Here is a 17,590-nt window from a genome sequence, read left to right as displayed (position 1 = left end):
CTGCGGCTCTTTACCCACATCTTGTGCATACACTCTTATGATCCTGCAGCCGCCCGTGCACTGGGCGCCACCAGTCTAGGAGCACCATCTCTGTCCTCCATTTGGGGAGCAGAAGGCCTGGATACGGAGCCTTCTCTGAGCTTTTCAGCCTGACTCTGCGAGGCTGGGCAAGGACCTGGCGCCCTCTGCAGGCCTCTCCGGTAGCCCGCTCGGTCCTGCAGCTCCAGCAGCCAGGGGGGTCTGCCCCGCCCCATCGGGACTAGACTTCCCGGTTCACTGCCCCCTTCCCAGCCTGGCCTCCCTCATCTCGGTCCTGCCCCTCAGACCCCGCCCCCAACCTCGGGCCCCGCCCTCGTCACCCAGGGGGCTGGAGACGCGTCCGGGCTTGCGCAGCGGCCCTGGCGAGGGGCGCAGGTGAGACGCACTCAGCGGACTGCTGCTTCCCATTGCAGCCCAGGGAGGTGGGACTGCCAGCACGCCCCTACCACTCCTGTGTCCTCCGGGGCTAGAGCTTCCCTAGTCCTAGAATTCCGGAGTGGGAAGGGCTAGATCGGCCTAACTACCCAGGGCTATCAGGCCCGGAACTGCCGGCCCAGCTCCTGCTGGGACCCAGGAATACCCCTGGAGCCAGTTTCTCCCTTTCCTCTAGTTAGCTGCTCCTTTCCCCACCCTTGTTTACTTTTTTTAAGGCTTGAGGCACCAACCCTCCTACCTCACATCCTGGCTTACCCTGCTGGGGCAAGGTGGGATCCACTGACCAGACCCCGACAGCCTTTCTGAACTCCGGAGGCTTCAGCCCCCACCACGACTCGACTTTGTAAGTTGGGGTCTCAGAGGTGCTCTGTGGGCAAACGAGTCTTATGAACAACCGCATGTTGGACTCCTGCGTGCACACCCCTTCAGGGGAGGCTCTGGGTTTGAAGGGGCCTTGTAGGCCCTTCCCACTGTGACTGTGACTATGACGGTTGTGCAGATCAGGGTGCACAAAGCCCAGGATGGCCCAAGGAGCTCCATGTCCAGCCACAGATGGGTGGCAAATAACAGGATCCCACTACCTCAGGCTTGAACAAACTGGGGAGACCCTCATACCCACCATCCACTGCTCATCCCTCCCCTTCTACATGTGGGAAGGGTTTGCTGTAGATTTAGAGACAGCCCTGGTAGGGCTAGTGTTGCGTGGCTATCTAGACTGCATGTGTAGTATAGCCGCTCCAGCCATACATAAGCAGGAAAGAGGTGGCTGCTCTAAACTCTGAAAAAGCAAAAGCTCTCCCCCTGCATTTGCTCCGCCCGGCACCTTGCCCAGAGCTGGTAACACGGCAAAGGAGGCATTGGGGTATTAAACTCATTCCAGCGAGGCTGCCACCGGGGGCCAACACCCCACTGCCCACCTAGAGGAAGGGATTGAGCCTTGTGCAGGTAGCTGGTGTACTCAGCAAACAGCCCTCATTTCAGCAACACTCACCACCTCAGGCTGTCAGCTGGACCCCCATCTGAAGACACTTGTGGCATCCTAAGATGGCTCTCTTCTTCCCCCACCCAGCCTGGCATCTTGAGCTACTGCAGAGGTTTTCTGTAGCCAACTGGCCTGCTGTGCCTTTGGGTCACTGTGTTCGGGGTTATCTAGGATGTGCTATATTCCCATTGCCTCAGCTTCTGTGAGACAGGGTCCTGGAGCTGGGTGCCATGAGGGGACACTTGGATACCTAGGACACAGGAGGCCTAACCTTAACCTTATCTGACAACCTGTACTTGTGGTGTGTGCCCTGTTCCCCTTAAGTAAACAAGAGGTAACAGGAGAGGTCAGAGGGTACATGAGAGGGCTAGTCAAGTGTCCAGTGCAGGCCTGTAGGTAGGCAGGAGCAGCCATGCATGGCAACATTGTCACGGAGACTCCTCCCAACCCACTGTCTGTTGGGAATGGCTGTCCCTGAGGGAGTCAGGGGTGGTTTAGAGATAGGAACCTTCCTGTTCTAGGCATTCATGTGGCTCTACTTCCTGCTAATCTACAATCTACAGCCTTCTGGAGCCCCTGGGCCCCCAGAAGCCCTTCTTGACTCCTCTCAGGGGCAGCAGGTGGAGGAGGGGCTGAGGACAGCTGCTACCAGGCAGCTCCCTGGCTGGCTGGACTGGCAGTACCAGCCACCATCCACTGCTCATCCCCCCCCTTGCCAGCCTCTCTTGGAGGGCAGCTCCAGACTTTATCGGCTGGGCTGGGGAGGAAGACAGTTATCAGGTTCTTGGCAGCTACACTTCCCTGGTCTCTGAGGGCGGCACTGGCTGCCTCCCCTGATAAATGTCCCTCGAGGGAGGAGAGTCCCCCACCCCTCAGAAGAGGCCCCAGCTGGAAAAGCAGTGTCTTACATTCCTGAGGGCCGGGGCTGGGCCACTGCCCTGCCCCCTGGGTTGGAATTCCTGCTTTGCTTAGTCCTTTTGACTCGACCCTGAGCTAATTTCTAATTATCTTGGTAAGTACCGCCCCCTCTTTCCAGAATGACCCTCCCCTAACAGGGACTCCATGCCATCTTTGGTGAGTCTGGCCTGATGCCTGTCTTTGTCTCCACTCTGCATGCTGTAGCCCACCTCAGGCCTGCAGCATGCAGTCCCAGGAGAGTGGCGTCCACTACAGCAGGTGGGACAGCAGCAGCCGGGATGAGGTCAGCATGACTGCCGGGTCCAGCACTGAGGAGGTCTCATGCTATAGGAGGTAAAATCCCAGCAGGCTATGGCCCCCACCGCACTGACTGGCCTCGACCAACCCCAGCCCCCATGACAGCCCACCCAGGTACCCACGGCTCTGGGCCTCCTTTGGGTAGACAGGTAACTCCCAACTCCAGCAAAGCACTCAGGCCTCCGACTTCCGCTCAAGCTTCTTCCAGATCTAGCCCTCCTTCCCCACCCAAGCCCACTCAGGAACCTCCCTGTAGCCCTGGCTTGGGCTCACTGGCGGTTCTCATCTAGGATCTCCCAGAAGCTGTGCTCGGGCAAGCTGGGGATCGCCATGAAGGTGCTGGGTGGAGTGGCCCTCTTCTGGATCATCTTCATCTTGGGCTACATCACTGGCTACTACGTGCACAAGTGCAAATAAATGCTGCCACACTCCCACCCTGGGGATTCCCTCCCATGTACGCAGACCATTTGTCAAGACACTCCTCCATATGAAGATGCCAGTGTGCACTGTCAGCACAGAACCAGCACACAGGGTGGATCCAAGACCCAACACCCCAGCCCAGGCAGCACCAGATGCACACATGCTGGAGACCAGGCTCAGCCCCTGCAGAGCTGTAGGGAACCTCCTTAGGCTGGATGTGCACCCAGGGTGTCCAGACTCCTTTGGCTAATGCTGGGTGGGGTCTTTCTCAGCCTAGGCCTGTCCTTAGCTGAGGCTGGGTGAGGAGTGTGCTCTTCCTTGTGGCACTGGGCAAGGTGCCTGGTCCTCTAGGCCTTCCAGATTCCTGGTTGTGCAGGGAAGACCCTGAATAATGATGTGTCCCCTACCTACTCTTTTTAGGGGACACAGACAGGGCCCCATCTAGGCTTGTTCCTGTTTCTGTGCAGGGCACAGAGGCCTTCTTAAACACAACATTGCATTCTTTTTCCGAGACAGGGTTTCTCTGTGTAGCCCTGACTGTCCTTAATCACTTTGTAAATCAGGCTGGACTTGAAATCAGATCCACCTGCTGCTGCCTCATGAGTGCTGGGATTAAAGGCGTGGGTCACCTGGCGTATAACATAACAAACTAGGCATGTCCTCAGGGATGGCCCTGAGGGAAAATGGAAGCTGGGTGTCCTACCCGCTGCCTCCTCACAGGCCCCCCACTCCTCAAGGAGCCTGTGGACAAATCACTGCTTACTGAAGGAACAGTGGGTGACTGTTCCAACAGTGCTGCCCAGCCAGGTGTGACTTGCTCCAGGCCTGACCCTCCTCCACAGCTCTTCCTGCTTGGCGCCCTGTCTTGGAATGTGCCCCTCCTGGCTGGGCCATCTCTCAAGAACACACACAGACCTAAGGGTTAGGATGTGGTTGGACCTGTCCTTCCTTACTGGACCATGTGAGGACAAGGCCTTCAACACTTGAAGGTACTGTGGCTAGAGTAGGAACACCGGTCTCCTCTCTAGTGGCCTATTATGGTAGAATCTCCCTGGACCACCCCTCATCCTTGGTGTGCTGTGAAATGTTCTCAGGCTTGCAGGCCATTCGTTAGAAAATCTTGAGGTCTGCACCCTGAGCTGAGAGGGTGGAGGGCCCAGGAGCAGCTGCTGTCTGTGGGCAGAGAAGGGAGGCCAGACAGTAGGTGATGGGTACCAAACGACTGAACCCATTGCTCCCAGGTTGGAAAGTTCCCTCCCTTTTGCTCTTATCACACTGGCAAGTTGAGGGGCTTGGCCAGTCTGGCCAGGGAGGGCTGGTACGGCCGGCCTCATCTTAAGCTCCTGGTTTGGATTGTCTTGAGCTTCAGTGGCCCTCGGGGGGAGTTTGCAGTAGAGCTGGCCTGGGTCTCTGCACTAGAAATCTAGGCCTCAATTCTAACAGACACCTCTGCCCACACTCACAGGCCCCAATTGAGGCAAGTCCGTGGAATGCACCCCCAGCCATGAGCCACTGCAAGGCAGGCAGTGAAAGGTTCCAGGGAAGGACCCTCAAGGCCTAGAGTGGCCCTTGTCAAGAGCAGTGCACCCTGGCCTGGTAGCCCTTAGGGCAGGAGCAGGTGTGTCTAGACAAGGCAGACATGGCTGGGCCAGGGATATGGGGTGCAGTAGGGAGGTGGGACAGGGAGAATCAAGTGTGTTCCATGCAAGGGGCTCCAGTTGAGAGGAAAGTATGCAGGCTTCTCTTGGTATTTCTGTACTCCTTGGATGACAGTGAGGGGGTGGGCATCTAGCTACATCCTGTACCCCAAACTAAGGTGTTCCCAGCCCACCCCTGGCAACTGTCCAGCGTCTTCAGCCTGGAGCTTTCTGGCCAGTACTCAGCAGGGTGCTGCTTTAAGTGATCATAAGGCCATGGGGCCCCCAAGAGGGGCCCAAAACCAGGTGGGGATTTGGGCTGTTCTCACATGTGAAAGTCTGCTACACTAGAACTGTGGCACTATCCCCTGGAGACGGGAGTGGGAAGGCTGCTGGATGCAGAGGAAATGTTGCTACCAAGGGGTTTTATTAGTTTTATTAGAACAAAGAGGCATTCTGCTTGTATTTGTAAAAAGTTCCAAAAATTTCAGTCTCACACATGGGCTGTGCTGGAGGGAACATCAGGAGCTGGTGGGGGTGGGAGGTGGGCATGGGGCAGCTCCACCCTCACAGTTTGGTGAATCCACACAGAACAGCCGAGCTCTTCCCATAGCCACTCAAAGGGACCTATGAGAGGCGACTGCGCAGTCACGAGGTAGCTCCCTGTCTCATGGAGCTTGAACACCTACGTCACAAGGTAGCTCCCTGTCTCATGGAGCTTGAACACCTACCAGCTTTGTCCAGGACACTGCCATAAGGGACCTTGAGCTTCACTGGTTCTGACAACGAAAGGTTCTTGCACAGCCTCAAAACAAAAACCCCAGACAACAAACCCAAACCATTGTTGTTTTACAGAAGACAAATTGTCCTTTGAGGTCAAAGACCAAAGAGAAGATGACATCAGGCAGAAAGGCTGAAGGGCCTGGTTCTCTGCTGCAGCCAGATGTTAAGGCAGGGCCCACTACATCCCTTTTGCAGCTGGCTGTGTCCTCAGGACCAATCACGTTGGCTCCAGGGATGGAGGGGTGTGCTGGGTACATAAGCCAACACACGCAGAGAGACAGGTGGTGTACAACGACACACTGAGATGGAAGCCATAGGGCCGTGTGTGTGGCACACCTTCCCGTCACTGGTCGACAGCCCACAAACCAGCCTGCCCATCCACTCACAGAAACCCGCCCCACTACACAGGACAGATGGGCATGACCTCTGGCCGAGGAGTGGATGTACCAGCAATGACCAGCACTCCAGCCCTGGGCACAGTGGTGGGAGGCGGACGCTGCTCTGGGAGCAGAGCAGCAGCACCGTGCTAGGAAGCAAGCTCTGAAAAGATGAAGATCACAACATGATGTTCCCAACTGTCTTTGCACAGGTGTTAAAAAACAAACCAACCCATTAACGTGTTGTAGAGAAACAAGTACCGTTCACTAGAACACCTGCTGTTTAACCTGAATTGAGACCTGCACTGCAAACCTAGCTCGGTGTCTTTCCCAAGTCACTCACCACATGATTCAGAACATTTCCAGCAATTACTTGAATAATCCATGAGAGCAGTAGATCACATGAGTGCTGTAATGATGACACAACTCACTTTATAACAGTCACCCGGACAGCAGCAGACACCTTCAAATACCCAGAGAAAAGGAACGAAGAACAACCACACAGACCTCTACAGCCAGCACACCCACAGGAGCCACAAGGGGACCAGTCATGCAGCCTGGACTGTCAGCGAACCACAGTCACGTAGGGAGGGGTGGTGATCAGGTCAGCCTTGGATGGGTACACCACCTTCAAGCTCCCCTCCAGGTCCACCACCCGGACCTGTTCCACCACCAGGGGGCACTGTCCATCCTTCCCAGCTCTTAGATTCAAGTTGGGATCGGAAAGTCCACAGCTGGCATCAGCTTCCGTACCGGAGAGTGCGTCTTCCTCTTTATTTTCTGAAGTGCTTTTGCTCAGCTCTGCCATTTTCTGCAAATGAAAATAACTTTTTAACAAAGAGGAGAAGTGGGGACGTCGGAAGCCAGGCTGCAGTAACCCACAGAGCGGCAAACAGCAGCTATGAAAGGGTGGGAACACGAAGCTGTCCCTCATGGCCAGGATCGTGGGTTGGGGTCACTCACCAGAATGAGGCTGTCCATGATGTCCTTACAGAGCTGCAGGCTCGTGGCACTCGTTACTTCCAAAAACAAGTTGCTTGTTGTTTTCTTAATCTTAAGAGTCGGATTTCAGGAAAGAATAGTTATTGGTGTTGGGACGTATTCAGAAGAACAATCTATAAGCAGAGTTACGCAGGGCTGGAGGTGCAGAGTGCTTGCCTTGTATGCATGAAGCCTTGAGTTAAGTCCCCAGCACTGCGTAAACCAGACATGGCGGTGCACACCTATAATCCTAGCATTAGGGAAGTGGAGACAGGAGGATCAGAAGTTCATGGTAATTCTTAGCTTATATATCAAGTTAAAGGCCAGCCTGGGCTACATGAAAACCTGTCTCCAAACAAAGAACTTGTAGCAAAGACTGGGGGACAGGACAATGGTGACTTTGTAGAGTGGGTGGCACCAGGTGTGGGCAATGCTGAGGAGCAAAGGGCCCCAGACCTCTATGCTGCATTTCTTTCTCTCTCTCACAAGCGGGCACTAGATGGTGGGATAGCCTAGAGGACATTTCCACACTTCAGACACTGCCTACCTTTGTCTTCTCACTGTTTGTGATAGGTGGGAAAGAAATCACATCTCCTTCGGCATCCACAAGACAAGGGTAGTTTTCCTTCCCGTCCAGTAAGTGAAGGTACCTGTGTGGGAGGCATCCGGGTGACAGGCACAGTGAGCTAGTGGAAAAGCCAAGCAGGGGCTAAGCTCTGCAGACGAACCAGACGCACCATCACAGCCAAGTGTCTGGATGTGACACCAGAGCTGCTTCAAGCCCTGCACCTTCATCTGTCCAGAGACCCGGGAGGTGAAGCTCAACAGAGGGCCTTAGGTCTGACAACACGACCCCACTACTGAGAACCTGATGGCCGCCTGGAGCAGGACACCCCCCACCCCCGCCACACACACACACAATGGAGTCTGGCCCTTTCAGGAGGGGTAGTTACTCTCTCTTAGAAGGAAGTCTGGGGACAGTCCCTCTCCCTCCGGTTATGTTGCATTTCTGGTGGCTGTAGGGGCTGGCCGAGGTACAGCTGATTTGTGGGTAGTGTGCCTAGACCTCCTGCATCTGCCAGCCTACTGACCTGTGCAGCCCGGAGACGCTCTGCCGCTTCTTCTGCTTTCTCTGCTCCTCAGCTTCCAGCTGCAGCTGCCTCACCAGCTCCTTGGCCTTGGCTTCTCTCCGCCCCAAGGGCACGATCTGTAGGAGCAGAAGCTCACTGTGCTACTGAGGCCACCTATGAGCATGAGGGATGCTGTACACCTCTCTCTACCTTAATCTCTAGCCGGGAAGTGGGTGGTCAAGTTTCCAAATCTGGAAGCAAGAGACTGAGGCCCATCACATGCAACACACTGGCTGGCTACATTTCCAGAGACCCCTCTGGAGAGGGGGTGTACAACACTCAAAAGCTCTAAGCTCATAAACACCCGTGTTTCTAAAAACATGTGACTGCTCAGAAGGCCAATGGAGAGATAGGAATCAGTCGCCTGAGCTGGATGAGTCAGGCATGCACCCGGCACCCAAGTCTCTTCCCCTGGGTCTCTATGCCAAATCCAAGCTTGGAAATCATAGCCCAGAACAGCAACCTGGTGATTCAGCTCACACTATGGTATTCTGTTAAGTGGGACATAAACCAAAATCTTTGGTTAAAGTTGGTTAGCTAGCTAGGCATGGTGATGCACGCCTTTAATCCCAGCACTTAGTGCAGAGGCAGGCAGATCTCTGTGAGTTCAAGGCCAGTCTCTCTACACAGAAAGTTCCAGGCCAGACAAGGCTACAGAGTGAGACCCTGTCTCAATAAAAGTCAATAAGCATAGGAAGCACCTTCCAAAGGCCTCCCTTACGATGGGCATTTGCACAGCTATGCACTGGGTCCCAGAGTGAAGGCAGGAACCATGTCCCTTATACACTTGCTTCCCAGACCCAACCTCCAGCCTGTGAGTCTCCCAAGGAAAAGCACAAGTGTAGACAGAAAGGGCAGAGCAGTTGGCACCTTGAGGTCCTCGGGTGGCCGGGCTGCATACAGCAGGGGCCCACGCACTGCCTGGAGGTCGTGGGTGGCAATGGTGGCTGCTGTCCTCTTCTCACAGAGGTCATCATGGAGCTTTGTCTACAGATGAGAGCACAGTAATGGGCCTCAGAGTTCCTGCTGTCCAGGGACACCCACACCAAAGCCAGTGCACTGCCTGCAGTACCCTCCTAGCCTGCACGCTCACCACTACAAAGTGGCACCTCCCTGTCTCCCAACTATGTATTTATCTGGTCACCAGCAGCCTTTCTCTTAAATTCTAGAACATGACACTTCAGAGTTTGAAGAGCTTTCATCTCAATCTATATTATTCCATCTATAAGACAGACTGCAGGTCTGCTGCTAGGCTGGGCATGGCTGGGGAGAGGGGGGAACTACTGGCTTCCTCCCTGAGATGCTGAAGGAAGTCTCAGACAACAACTCTGGCCTTGCTTATACAAGGCTGTACCTGTCTCTGCTAGGCACAAAAGATATGCTTTTCATTTCACAGGGAGACAGGTGCCAGAGGAGCAACCTTAGGGAGTGGTCCAGTCAGCTGGACCCAGGAACTCCCATGAGAATGTGCTGCTGAGAAAGGACAACTGTACTTATTACTATTATCCATTTATTTATTATTAATCTATTAATCTATTTTATTTATTTATTTTTGAGATAGAACCTCACTGTGTAGTCTTGGTTGGTCTGGAACTTGCTATGTAGACTAGAATGGCCTCGAACTCACAGAGATCTGTCTGCCTCTGCTGGGATTAAAAGTGTGTGCTACCATACTTGGCAAGAAGAGACAATTTTAACATGGTCTCATATAAAATAGACTGTGCATTTTATTGCAGAAATCAGAAATTTCCCACTAGTATCAAACATCATCAATAAATTCATGTCTGAAGTGGGGCAACATGTGAAAGCTATGTGGAGAAACCAATAGCCCAGGCCCAGCAGATCCTTCACATGGGTGTGCTCTGTATACCAAGGACCTGCCTTCCACACCCTGAACCAGGGAAACAGGCATGGAGACCACCTTGCACCTCTTGTTCCTGACCTGACTGCTGGCCCCAGTGGTATACCCAGCATGCAGCCCCATACCCAGTATACAGATTCCTGAATCTGCCTGCTGCATGCATGCCCACCCCAACATGCAGCCAAGTCTGTCTGCCATGTATCCACTTCCAGCATGCAGTCCCCCAAGTCTACCTACTGAGTGCCCACCTGGGAGCTGAGAAAGCGCCGGAGTGCATTTCCTGGCTGCAGGTCCATGCCTCTCACAACGGCTCCCACGATGTATGGACGTACGTCCCTGACCTCCGGGCTTACCCTGACTGTCAGGGGTGTGGGGTTCTCAGAGACGTGCAAGACCTTGAGCATCAGCCTGGCTGAGTCGGCTACCTCCTCCTCGCCCTCCCCGCTTTCCCGACGCTGCTTCCGCTCCCGCCTCTTCTTCCTGTCCTCCTTCTCGGAGCCCTCTGTCCGGCCCTTGCTCCGACAGCCACGGCCACGAGCGCGCAGGTACTCTAGGATGGATTTGGTCTGGCAGCCACCCACCATCTTCTCCAGGCGCTTGTCTCGAAGCTTGTTCCCTCGGAAGTTGATCTCTTTGAGCTTGGGGCAGTCTGCCAGCTCAGCAGGGATCTCGGTCAGCTGGTTGTTGGAGAGGTCCAGTGTCTGGAGTGAAAAGGAGAGAAGAGCTGGATGCCCAGGTCTGGGCAGGTGGATAACAAGCTCTACTGTGGTCCAGGCCCAGGAGCCACAGCCAGGCTACCCCATGAGGTACCTGCAAGCCCATAATCCCCCTCCCCATCCCCCTCAATCCAGAGGCTGGCCAACTCAATGCATCAGGCCTGTGACAACCATAGCAAACACTCAGGTCTGTCAGCAGGCTAGGGGACAGACCAGAACTCCTTCCAATCTGAAACAGGCTCCTCAAATGGCACCCCCTATTTCTTGAATTTAATGAACAAAAATAAACACCAGTAAACCCTCCCCCCACACCAGGTCTGACATCACTAGTGGAACACCGCCTCACCACTGTTCTCTTTCACGAGGGTGGGCTGGAGAAAGGCAGGAGGGCCATGGTGTCCATGCCATCTGTACACACAAAGCCCAGTGGTCCGTGGAAAAGAGCTTCCTGTCACTAGTCTACTGACGCACAGATGCTGCCGTTTTGAGCACTGTGGGAAGAGTGTGCAGCCCTCCAGTCTCCACGAAGTCACTTTGGTTGGGGAGGGGATGCGCTCAACGGCAGGCTGGGTGTCAAAAATTCCTCCTCTAGGGAAACAAAGTAATGCCTGCCCTGCCTTATAGAGCAACAGTGTCCACTCTGGGGAACCAACGATTTTTAATGAGCTTTCTTATAGAACGTGGATAAGGGTTACTTACAGGAACGTGAGTGACCTCAAAGCGGCCATGCCACTGGAAAATCTCATCACAGCATGGATGAATAGATGGAGTATCTACACACCTCCCCAGATCACACGGTCACATGCACTCAGAGCAGAATTACATACAAGTGTCTGAGATAATTCCAACAACCCTCCTCCTTCTGTGAGGGACATCAAGAGTCAGGAAGCCTGATCTGGTCTCTTGCAAGCAGCTGCTCTGATGAGGATGCTGGCTGCTCTGTCCAGAGGACAGTGTTTTACCACAGGCAACCAAGAGCCACCTGTCTGAGCTTCTTTGCCAACAAGTGCCTTGTGCTGCATGCCTCGCTTGGAAGCAGTTTGGAGAATCATCCATCAACACTTCTCTCAGGGTTCTCTCAGATCAAGCATCTTTTCAGAAGAGCCTGGGTGAGGTCTACAGCCACCACGGGTGTGGCACCTCACCTCTGCACTCAGAAACTAGAGCCATGCAGGTGCCTTGCAGCAAGCACTCAGATGTAGTTTGGCAGCTGAGTCCTAGGAGCACGGGGTAAGGACACAGGAAGACAACAGCACAGGGCAGGGACTGCCACAGAAACACCTTCTGATCTGGATGGTGGGACTTCTCAGCCTTAACTTAGGAAGAAGCAAGTGACAAGGAATCTGCTTGGCTCAAGCCACCGGGCTGCTTGTGGTGGGAAGACACTCCACCAAGGCTCAGCAGAAGCTCACGAGGCAGGTGACAGCTGTAAAAGCCAGAGGAGAAAAGCATGAAAAAATAGTGACAGGCGCCAGTGAGAAGGGAGCAAGGCCTGCTGGGTACAAACGTAAGGCTGGCCCGTGTGCCCCGCAGGGGAGTCACCCTGAGCAGTATTGCTGGCTGTGTCTAGGAAGGGCCCGAGCACAGTGCGCCTGCACCAGCACTCAGAGCCAGCAGCTTTGACCTTTCTCAGATGTGGGTGTTCATGTGACATAATGAGGGAGGGGACCCAGGACGAGCACACGGCTCAGCCGCTCTACACATGCAGCCTGTGATGTAATGAGGTGTCTCGGGAGGGAACCCAGGGCGAGCACACGGCTCAGCCGCTCTACACATGCAGCCTGAAGCAAGCTCATGAGTGTTGGCTGCCATGTTCCACAGTGCAGTCATGTCAGCACTCAGGTGAGTTTGGGGCATTTCAGATCTATATTCTGCGTCTCTCCCCACTGGAGGCAGAGAACCCGCAGGACCTAGCTGGTTCCTCAGTAACTACTCTGAGGACCACTATGACACGATCAGGAGCCGAGTGCTGGGTCTGAGCCAGACTGCCAAAGCCTGTACCTTCCTCCCAACCCTGTGGGGTCACTAGCCCAGAGAAACTGGCCCCCTGGAAGCCTGAGAGATTGGGTGCAGGTCTTATTTGACTGTCAGTTTGCAGCAGTCTGTCTGCAGCCCTGTGGGCGTGCGAGGACATCGCACTTCTCAAACCCTGGGTTAAATGAGATGTTTCTGCTTCCACTGTTGAAATGCACTTCACTGAAGACCTAGGAGAGCAATAAGCAGAGGGGGCAGTGGCAGGGCTGAGTGTCCAGCACCGCCTCAGAAACAGCCATTAGAGGAGGGGCATCTTCCAGGGACACCACCTGACAAGGACAGGACAGAGGCAAAAAAGAGTAAGTCAGAGAGAGGCAGGCGGGTCCTGCCGCAGAGCCACGGGGCGAAGCGTCCTTTGAGGAAGGTGATACTTGCTCATGTTCAGCTAGCTATCAGTGCCTAGAGAGAGACCTTGTCATGGGGGTAGAGCCTGGGTTCCAGCTGTGATGGGAAGCATTGGGGCCCTCCTGTGTGGAAAGTAACAATAGCAGAGATTGAGGAAGGGTAGATGTGCTCCCAGTGCCTAGGGGAAGCTGTGAGTGGTTGTGCTTGGGGCATCTGGATGCCTTGCAGGATGTGCTCAACTTCTGACACCAGAGCATCCCCAGGAACACAAACCCTACCCAGGACAGTGACATCCAGGGCCACCTCTGCATTAGACACCTGCTAGGAAAGGGATCACAACACAGTGGTGAGGGCGATGTGAGATGGTGTCTGTGGGAGACACACAAGGGACCACCTCAATCTCAGAAACCACAACATGGCAACGGCTTCTGGATTAATCTGGACTTACTAGGTCCCCCCAGTGAATCTGGCTACTTCTGACAACAACTGAGATTCAAAGACTGGGAAGTATCTGTTTACCCCAGATTCTCCTGTCAGAGACAGCTGTCTGTTCCCTGTGTGAGCTACAGGGAGGGACCAACCCTTAGCCAAGAAGAATCTCCCTGGGAATGTCTTTGATGACTAAGGTGCTGTTCTGTCTACTTCAGCAGTCTCAATTGGAGAGTGTGGGAGACCAGCTCCCACATTTATTTACCCCAGGGACTCTTGAGGAATGAGGGTTAAGAAACTTAGATGGAAATAAAGAGGGGAGAGAAACAGAGAAAAACGCAGGATAGCCTCGGGTGGGCCTGGAGCCTTATCCACTGGCCCAGAACTTTATTCCAAAGGGCTATTTATAACAATGCCAAGGGGAGGGGCAAAAGACCTCCCCCTTGCTAGTTACAGCCAGGTGCAGAGCCTTCCAAACACCTGGTACTCAGGCCCATGGTTCAATCAACCTCTTATGCAGTCCTGCTGGGTACAGCCACTAGGAAAGCTAGTGGGCTCCAACAGGAGAGCAGCGCAGGTCTGGCTGACAGACGCTACAGGAACAGGCTGGAGTGATGTCACGTGACCCTCCCTGGCTTACCACAGCCCTGGCATGGTCCCTAAGAGGCCACAGAACCCCAGAAGAAGAGAATGGATATTACTCTAGGTTAACAGGTCTCCCCCGAAAGGAAACCAAGCCACACAGGTCTAAGGCAGAGCATAAGTCCACACCCTAATAAGCATAGTCAACAGGGGAGACAAAGGACAGCAGAGGAAGGCCAGCTGCTCCTTGTATTCCTTGCCCCAGATGCCTAAACAGCAGACTCAGAGTGTTCCTACTGTTCTCCATTAGGGCTGAGGAACTACATGGCTTTGTGGTCCTGTTGGTAGCCCCTCAAGCTGGTGTGGCACCATGGCCAAGGCACCTGCATTTGATTCTCTTTTCTGGAAGTGAGGAGATACACAGAGGCCTTAGTGTCATTGTCCTGGGCCTAAGCAGGCTTTCTGTGTCCACATCCTTGCCTGTACTGGGCTTTGCTTTCCTAACCAGTGGAATGTGGTTTAGTGCCACGAGGCTAAGCCTTGAAGCCTGACAACTCGGCTTTGAGTTGCCAGGTGAAGACAGAGAGGGGTTCCAAGAAGATGGATGACATGTAGACAACAGGCTCAGCCCGGTGGTAGCCGAACAGCAACCGAAGTGACTGGAGCAAAGGCAGCTGAATCAATCCGTGGAACCAACGCAGGCCAGTGGTTGATACAAAGAGAGGCGCCATGTTGTAGCAATCATCAGTCCTCCTGGAAAACCAAAACATCTACTGCTGTGGAATGGTCTTTCTGCACACCGTGAATGTGTTCTCCCATTGGTTGATAAATAAAGCTGCTTGGCCAATGAGGCAGAATAAGGTTAGGTGGGACTATCAAACTGAAGACAGAGATGAAGAAGGGTGAAGTCGGGGCAAATACCAGTCGCCCCCAAAGGAGCAAGATGTATTAGAACACAGGTAAGCCACATAGAGCAACAGAAGAAATGGGTTAACTTAAAAGTAAGGGCTAGGGGCTGGAGAGGTGGCTCAGAGGTTAAGAGCACTGGCTGTTCTTCCAGAGGTCATGAGTTCAATTCCCAGCAACCACATGGTGGCTCACAACCATCTGTAATGAGGTCTGGTGCCCTCTTCTGGTGTTCAGGTACATGCAAGCAAGCAGAACACTGTGTATAGATAATAAATAAATAAATAAATCTTAAAAAAAAAATAAATGTAAGGGCTAATTAGTAATAAGTCTGAGCTACTAGCCAAACATTTATAATTAATATAAGCCTCTGAGTGAATATAATTATATTGGGACAGAGAAAAGTCTCTGTTTACAATCTACTACATAGGAAGGCACAGTGTACAGCTTGTATCCCACCTAAGCCATAGGGATGCCTATGACCTAGAGCTATGACCTAGAGGTCCAAGGCACCTCAGGGAGTCACATCCCACAGTCTCCTCCAGGAGATGCCAAAAAACAGGTATTCTGCAGAGTAGCTGGTCCACTTCTCTCTCTCTCTCTCTCTCTCTCTCTCTCTCTCTCTCTCTCACACACACACACACACACACACACACACACACACACACACACGAGAGGGGGGGGGACATATTACCAGCCAAGTCTTTAACTAGACATACAGGAATAACTGTAAAGTGAGCTCAATCTCTCAAGAGCAAATTTCCTTGCAAATCCATCTGCTATGTCGATATACCTTCGTTATGAAAGATCTACATAAACTCAAGGATGAGAAGCAGAAGAGAGAGGCTTACCCTGCCAAGGATGCACATAGAGGGGGGAACTGTGGAGAGCCCAGACTGGACTTAGGTCTGACTGTGGCTCTGCATCTTCTGCCTTCCCATCCCTCACCCAACAGACTTAATGAGAACCTGGTGGTCATCAAGCATGGAGGGAGCCTGGGTCCACAAAAGGACAAGAAACCAGTCACGAACACAAAGCAGTCCTGCGGAAAAACTCTAGACACCTAGAGTTGGTTTTGGGTAAGCACTTCAGCTTTCCATGAAACGGAAGCCACGACCCGGACGGACCTCTCAAGGCTGTTCTTAGGGTGAATACTGTATAGACCTCAATCCGTCATACAACGCCAATTCCAATTCTCTCACGTTTTTGTGCCTTCGCTGGATGCACCGCCATTTGGAAACCCGATCAGTTACAATTACACATAAAAGAACTAGACCTGGCTCCCTGCTCTTGGACTTCTTCCCACATAAGAAGACCCAGTTTGAAAACAACTCTAAAACTGTCACACGTCCAGAGACCCCTGAGCACGAGGGTCTGAGAAGCGATCTGGGATGGACTGGCTGCGGAGGCAAAGGCATCCTCCAAGGAGGGACGCGTTCCCCACCCCTTGGGCCCCACCTGACCTTGAGCGAAGCCAGGTGCGCGATGTCAGGACTCAGCTCCCGCAGGCAGTTGTCGGCAGCCGCGAGCTCACTGAGCAGGGGCAGAGCTCCGGGTCGGAAGAGCTCGGCAGGGAAGGCATCCAGGCAGTTGCCGGTGAGGTTGAGGCTCTGCAGGCGGGGGGCGCAGCGCGCCAGGTCGGCGGGCAGCTCGCGCAGGCGGTTGCCACTGAGGTTGAGGCTCTGCAGCTGAGGCAGCCCGGGAGGCTCGGCAGGGCCCAGGCCCTCGCCCGGCGGCAGCGCCTCCAGCGCGTTGCCCGACAGGTCGAGCACGCGCAGCGCGGGCAGCGGCCCCAGCTCCGGGTTCAGGCCGGGACCCAGCGCGTTGCGCCGCAGCACCAGGCTGTGCAGCTGCGGCAGGCCCTGAGCCAGGCCGGGCCCCGGCGCACGCAGGCTGCCGCAGCCGCTCACCTCCAGGTAGTGCAGCAACGGCAGCGTGAAGAGCCGCGGCGGCAGCCGTCCCCCCGCCGCCTTCACCCGCTCCTCCAGCCCCGGCCCGGTCAGCAGCAGCTCGCGACGCCGCTCGCGCTCCGCCAGCTCCAGCTCTGGCCAGGCCTCGGATACGGCCGCCGCCGCCGCCATCACACCGTCCGTGCGCCGCTTCCGGAGTGCGGTGCCTTACTTCCTGCGGGAGCCGGAAATGACCACAGAGAGCACGTGTGGGGCGGGTGGGCGGGGCCGGCCACTTGGAAGTCTCCCTGGGGCCGTCTAGTGTGGGTTCGGGTCGTCCCGGGAATCCTAAGGCTAGGGTGGCCTCCTTCCCCAACACCCAAACGCCAGCCAAGGACACAATTGTACTGGGGATGTCGCTCAATCAGTAGAGCGCTCGTCTGTCGCGCACGAAGCCCTCGGTTTGATTCCCAGCACTGCCTAAACGGTGCGTGGCGGTGCACACCTGCCATCCCAGCGCTCAGCAGGCGGAGGGAGGAGGACTAGGGGTTCAGTGTCACCTTCAGCATTATAGCAAGTTTGAGGTCAGTCGGGCGACATGAGACCACATCTCAAAAATAATAAAAGAAGACAGACAATGAGAATAGATTTAGTCAGTATGGCATACTGGAATGAGGGAAAGGGCTCCAGTGAACCCCGTAGCCTGTCTTCAGGGTACTGACGTGTGCCTTAGGTTTAAGTAGAGGAAGAACTGGGACAGGCAACAAGAGGCAGCCCAGTTGTTAGAAACATATGCCAGCCCAAGGTTCAATCCCCGGTACTGGTGGGA

General features: G+C 54.3%; 2 protein-coding genes across 4 annotated transcripts; one reads left to right on the top strand and one right to left on the bottom strand.

Annotated features, from left to right (window-relative positions):
* Positions 1–306: 306 nt before the first annotated feature.
* On the top strand, positions 307–3,105 carry Smim1 (small integral membrane protein 1 (Vel blood group)). Its single transcript, XM_028860260.2, has 4 exons — positions 307–414; positions 690–817; positions 2,579–2,707; positions 2,962–3,105. The coding sequence occupies exons 3-4, from the start codon at positions 2,598–2,600 to the stop codon at positions 3,086–3,088; spliced, it is 237 nt and encodes a 78-aa protein (XP_028716093.1). The 5' UTR covers positions 307–414; positions 690–817; positions 2,579–2,597; the 3' UTR covers positions 3,089–3,105.
* A 2,044-nt stretch (positions 3,106–5,149) lies between these two features.
* On the bottom strand, positions 5,150–16,985 carry Lrrc47 (leucine rich repeat containing 47). 3 transcript variants are annotated; one of them, XR_005090970.1, is made up of 8 exons: positions 16,336–16,985; positions 10,109–10,561; positions 8,870–8,986; positions 7,961–8,076; positions 7,417–7,519; positions 6,852–6,941; positions 5,456–6,699; positions 5,150–5,413 (listed from the first exon to the last, which is right to left on the bottom strand). XR_005090970.1 is itself a non-coding variant. In XM_028860256.2 (7 exons), the coding sequence occupies exons 1-7, from the start codon at positions 16,951–16,953 to the stop codon at positions 6,454–6,456; spliced, it is 1,743 nt and encodes a 580-aa protein (XP_028716089.1). In that variant the 5' UTR covers positions 16,954–16,985; the 3' UTR covers positions 5,150–6,453. The 3 variants fall into 3 exon arrangements, 2 of the variants coding, with proteins under 2 accessions (XP_028716089.1, XP_037059145.1); XM_028860256.2 differs by having other exon boundaries at positions 5,150–6,699; XM_037203250.1 differs by having other exon boundaries at positions 5,150–6,699; positions 10,442–10,561.
* Positions 16,986–17,590: the final 605 nt, after the last annotated feature.

Source organism: Peromyscus leucopus, chromosome 2, assembly GCF_004664715.2.
Source record: "Peromyscus leucopus breed LL Stock chromosome 2, UCI_PerLeu_2.1, whole genome shotgun sequence".
Lineage (NCBI taxonomy): Eukaryota > Metazoa > Chordata > Mammalia > Rodentia > Cricetidae > Peromyscus > Peromyscus leucopus.
The sequence above is the reverse complement of the archived record's forward strand: the minus strand, read 5'-3'. Positions and strand labels throughout refer to the sequence as shown.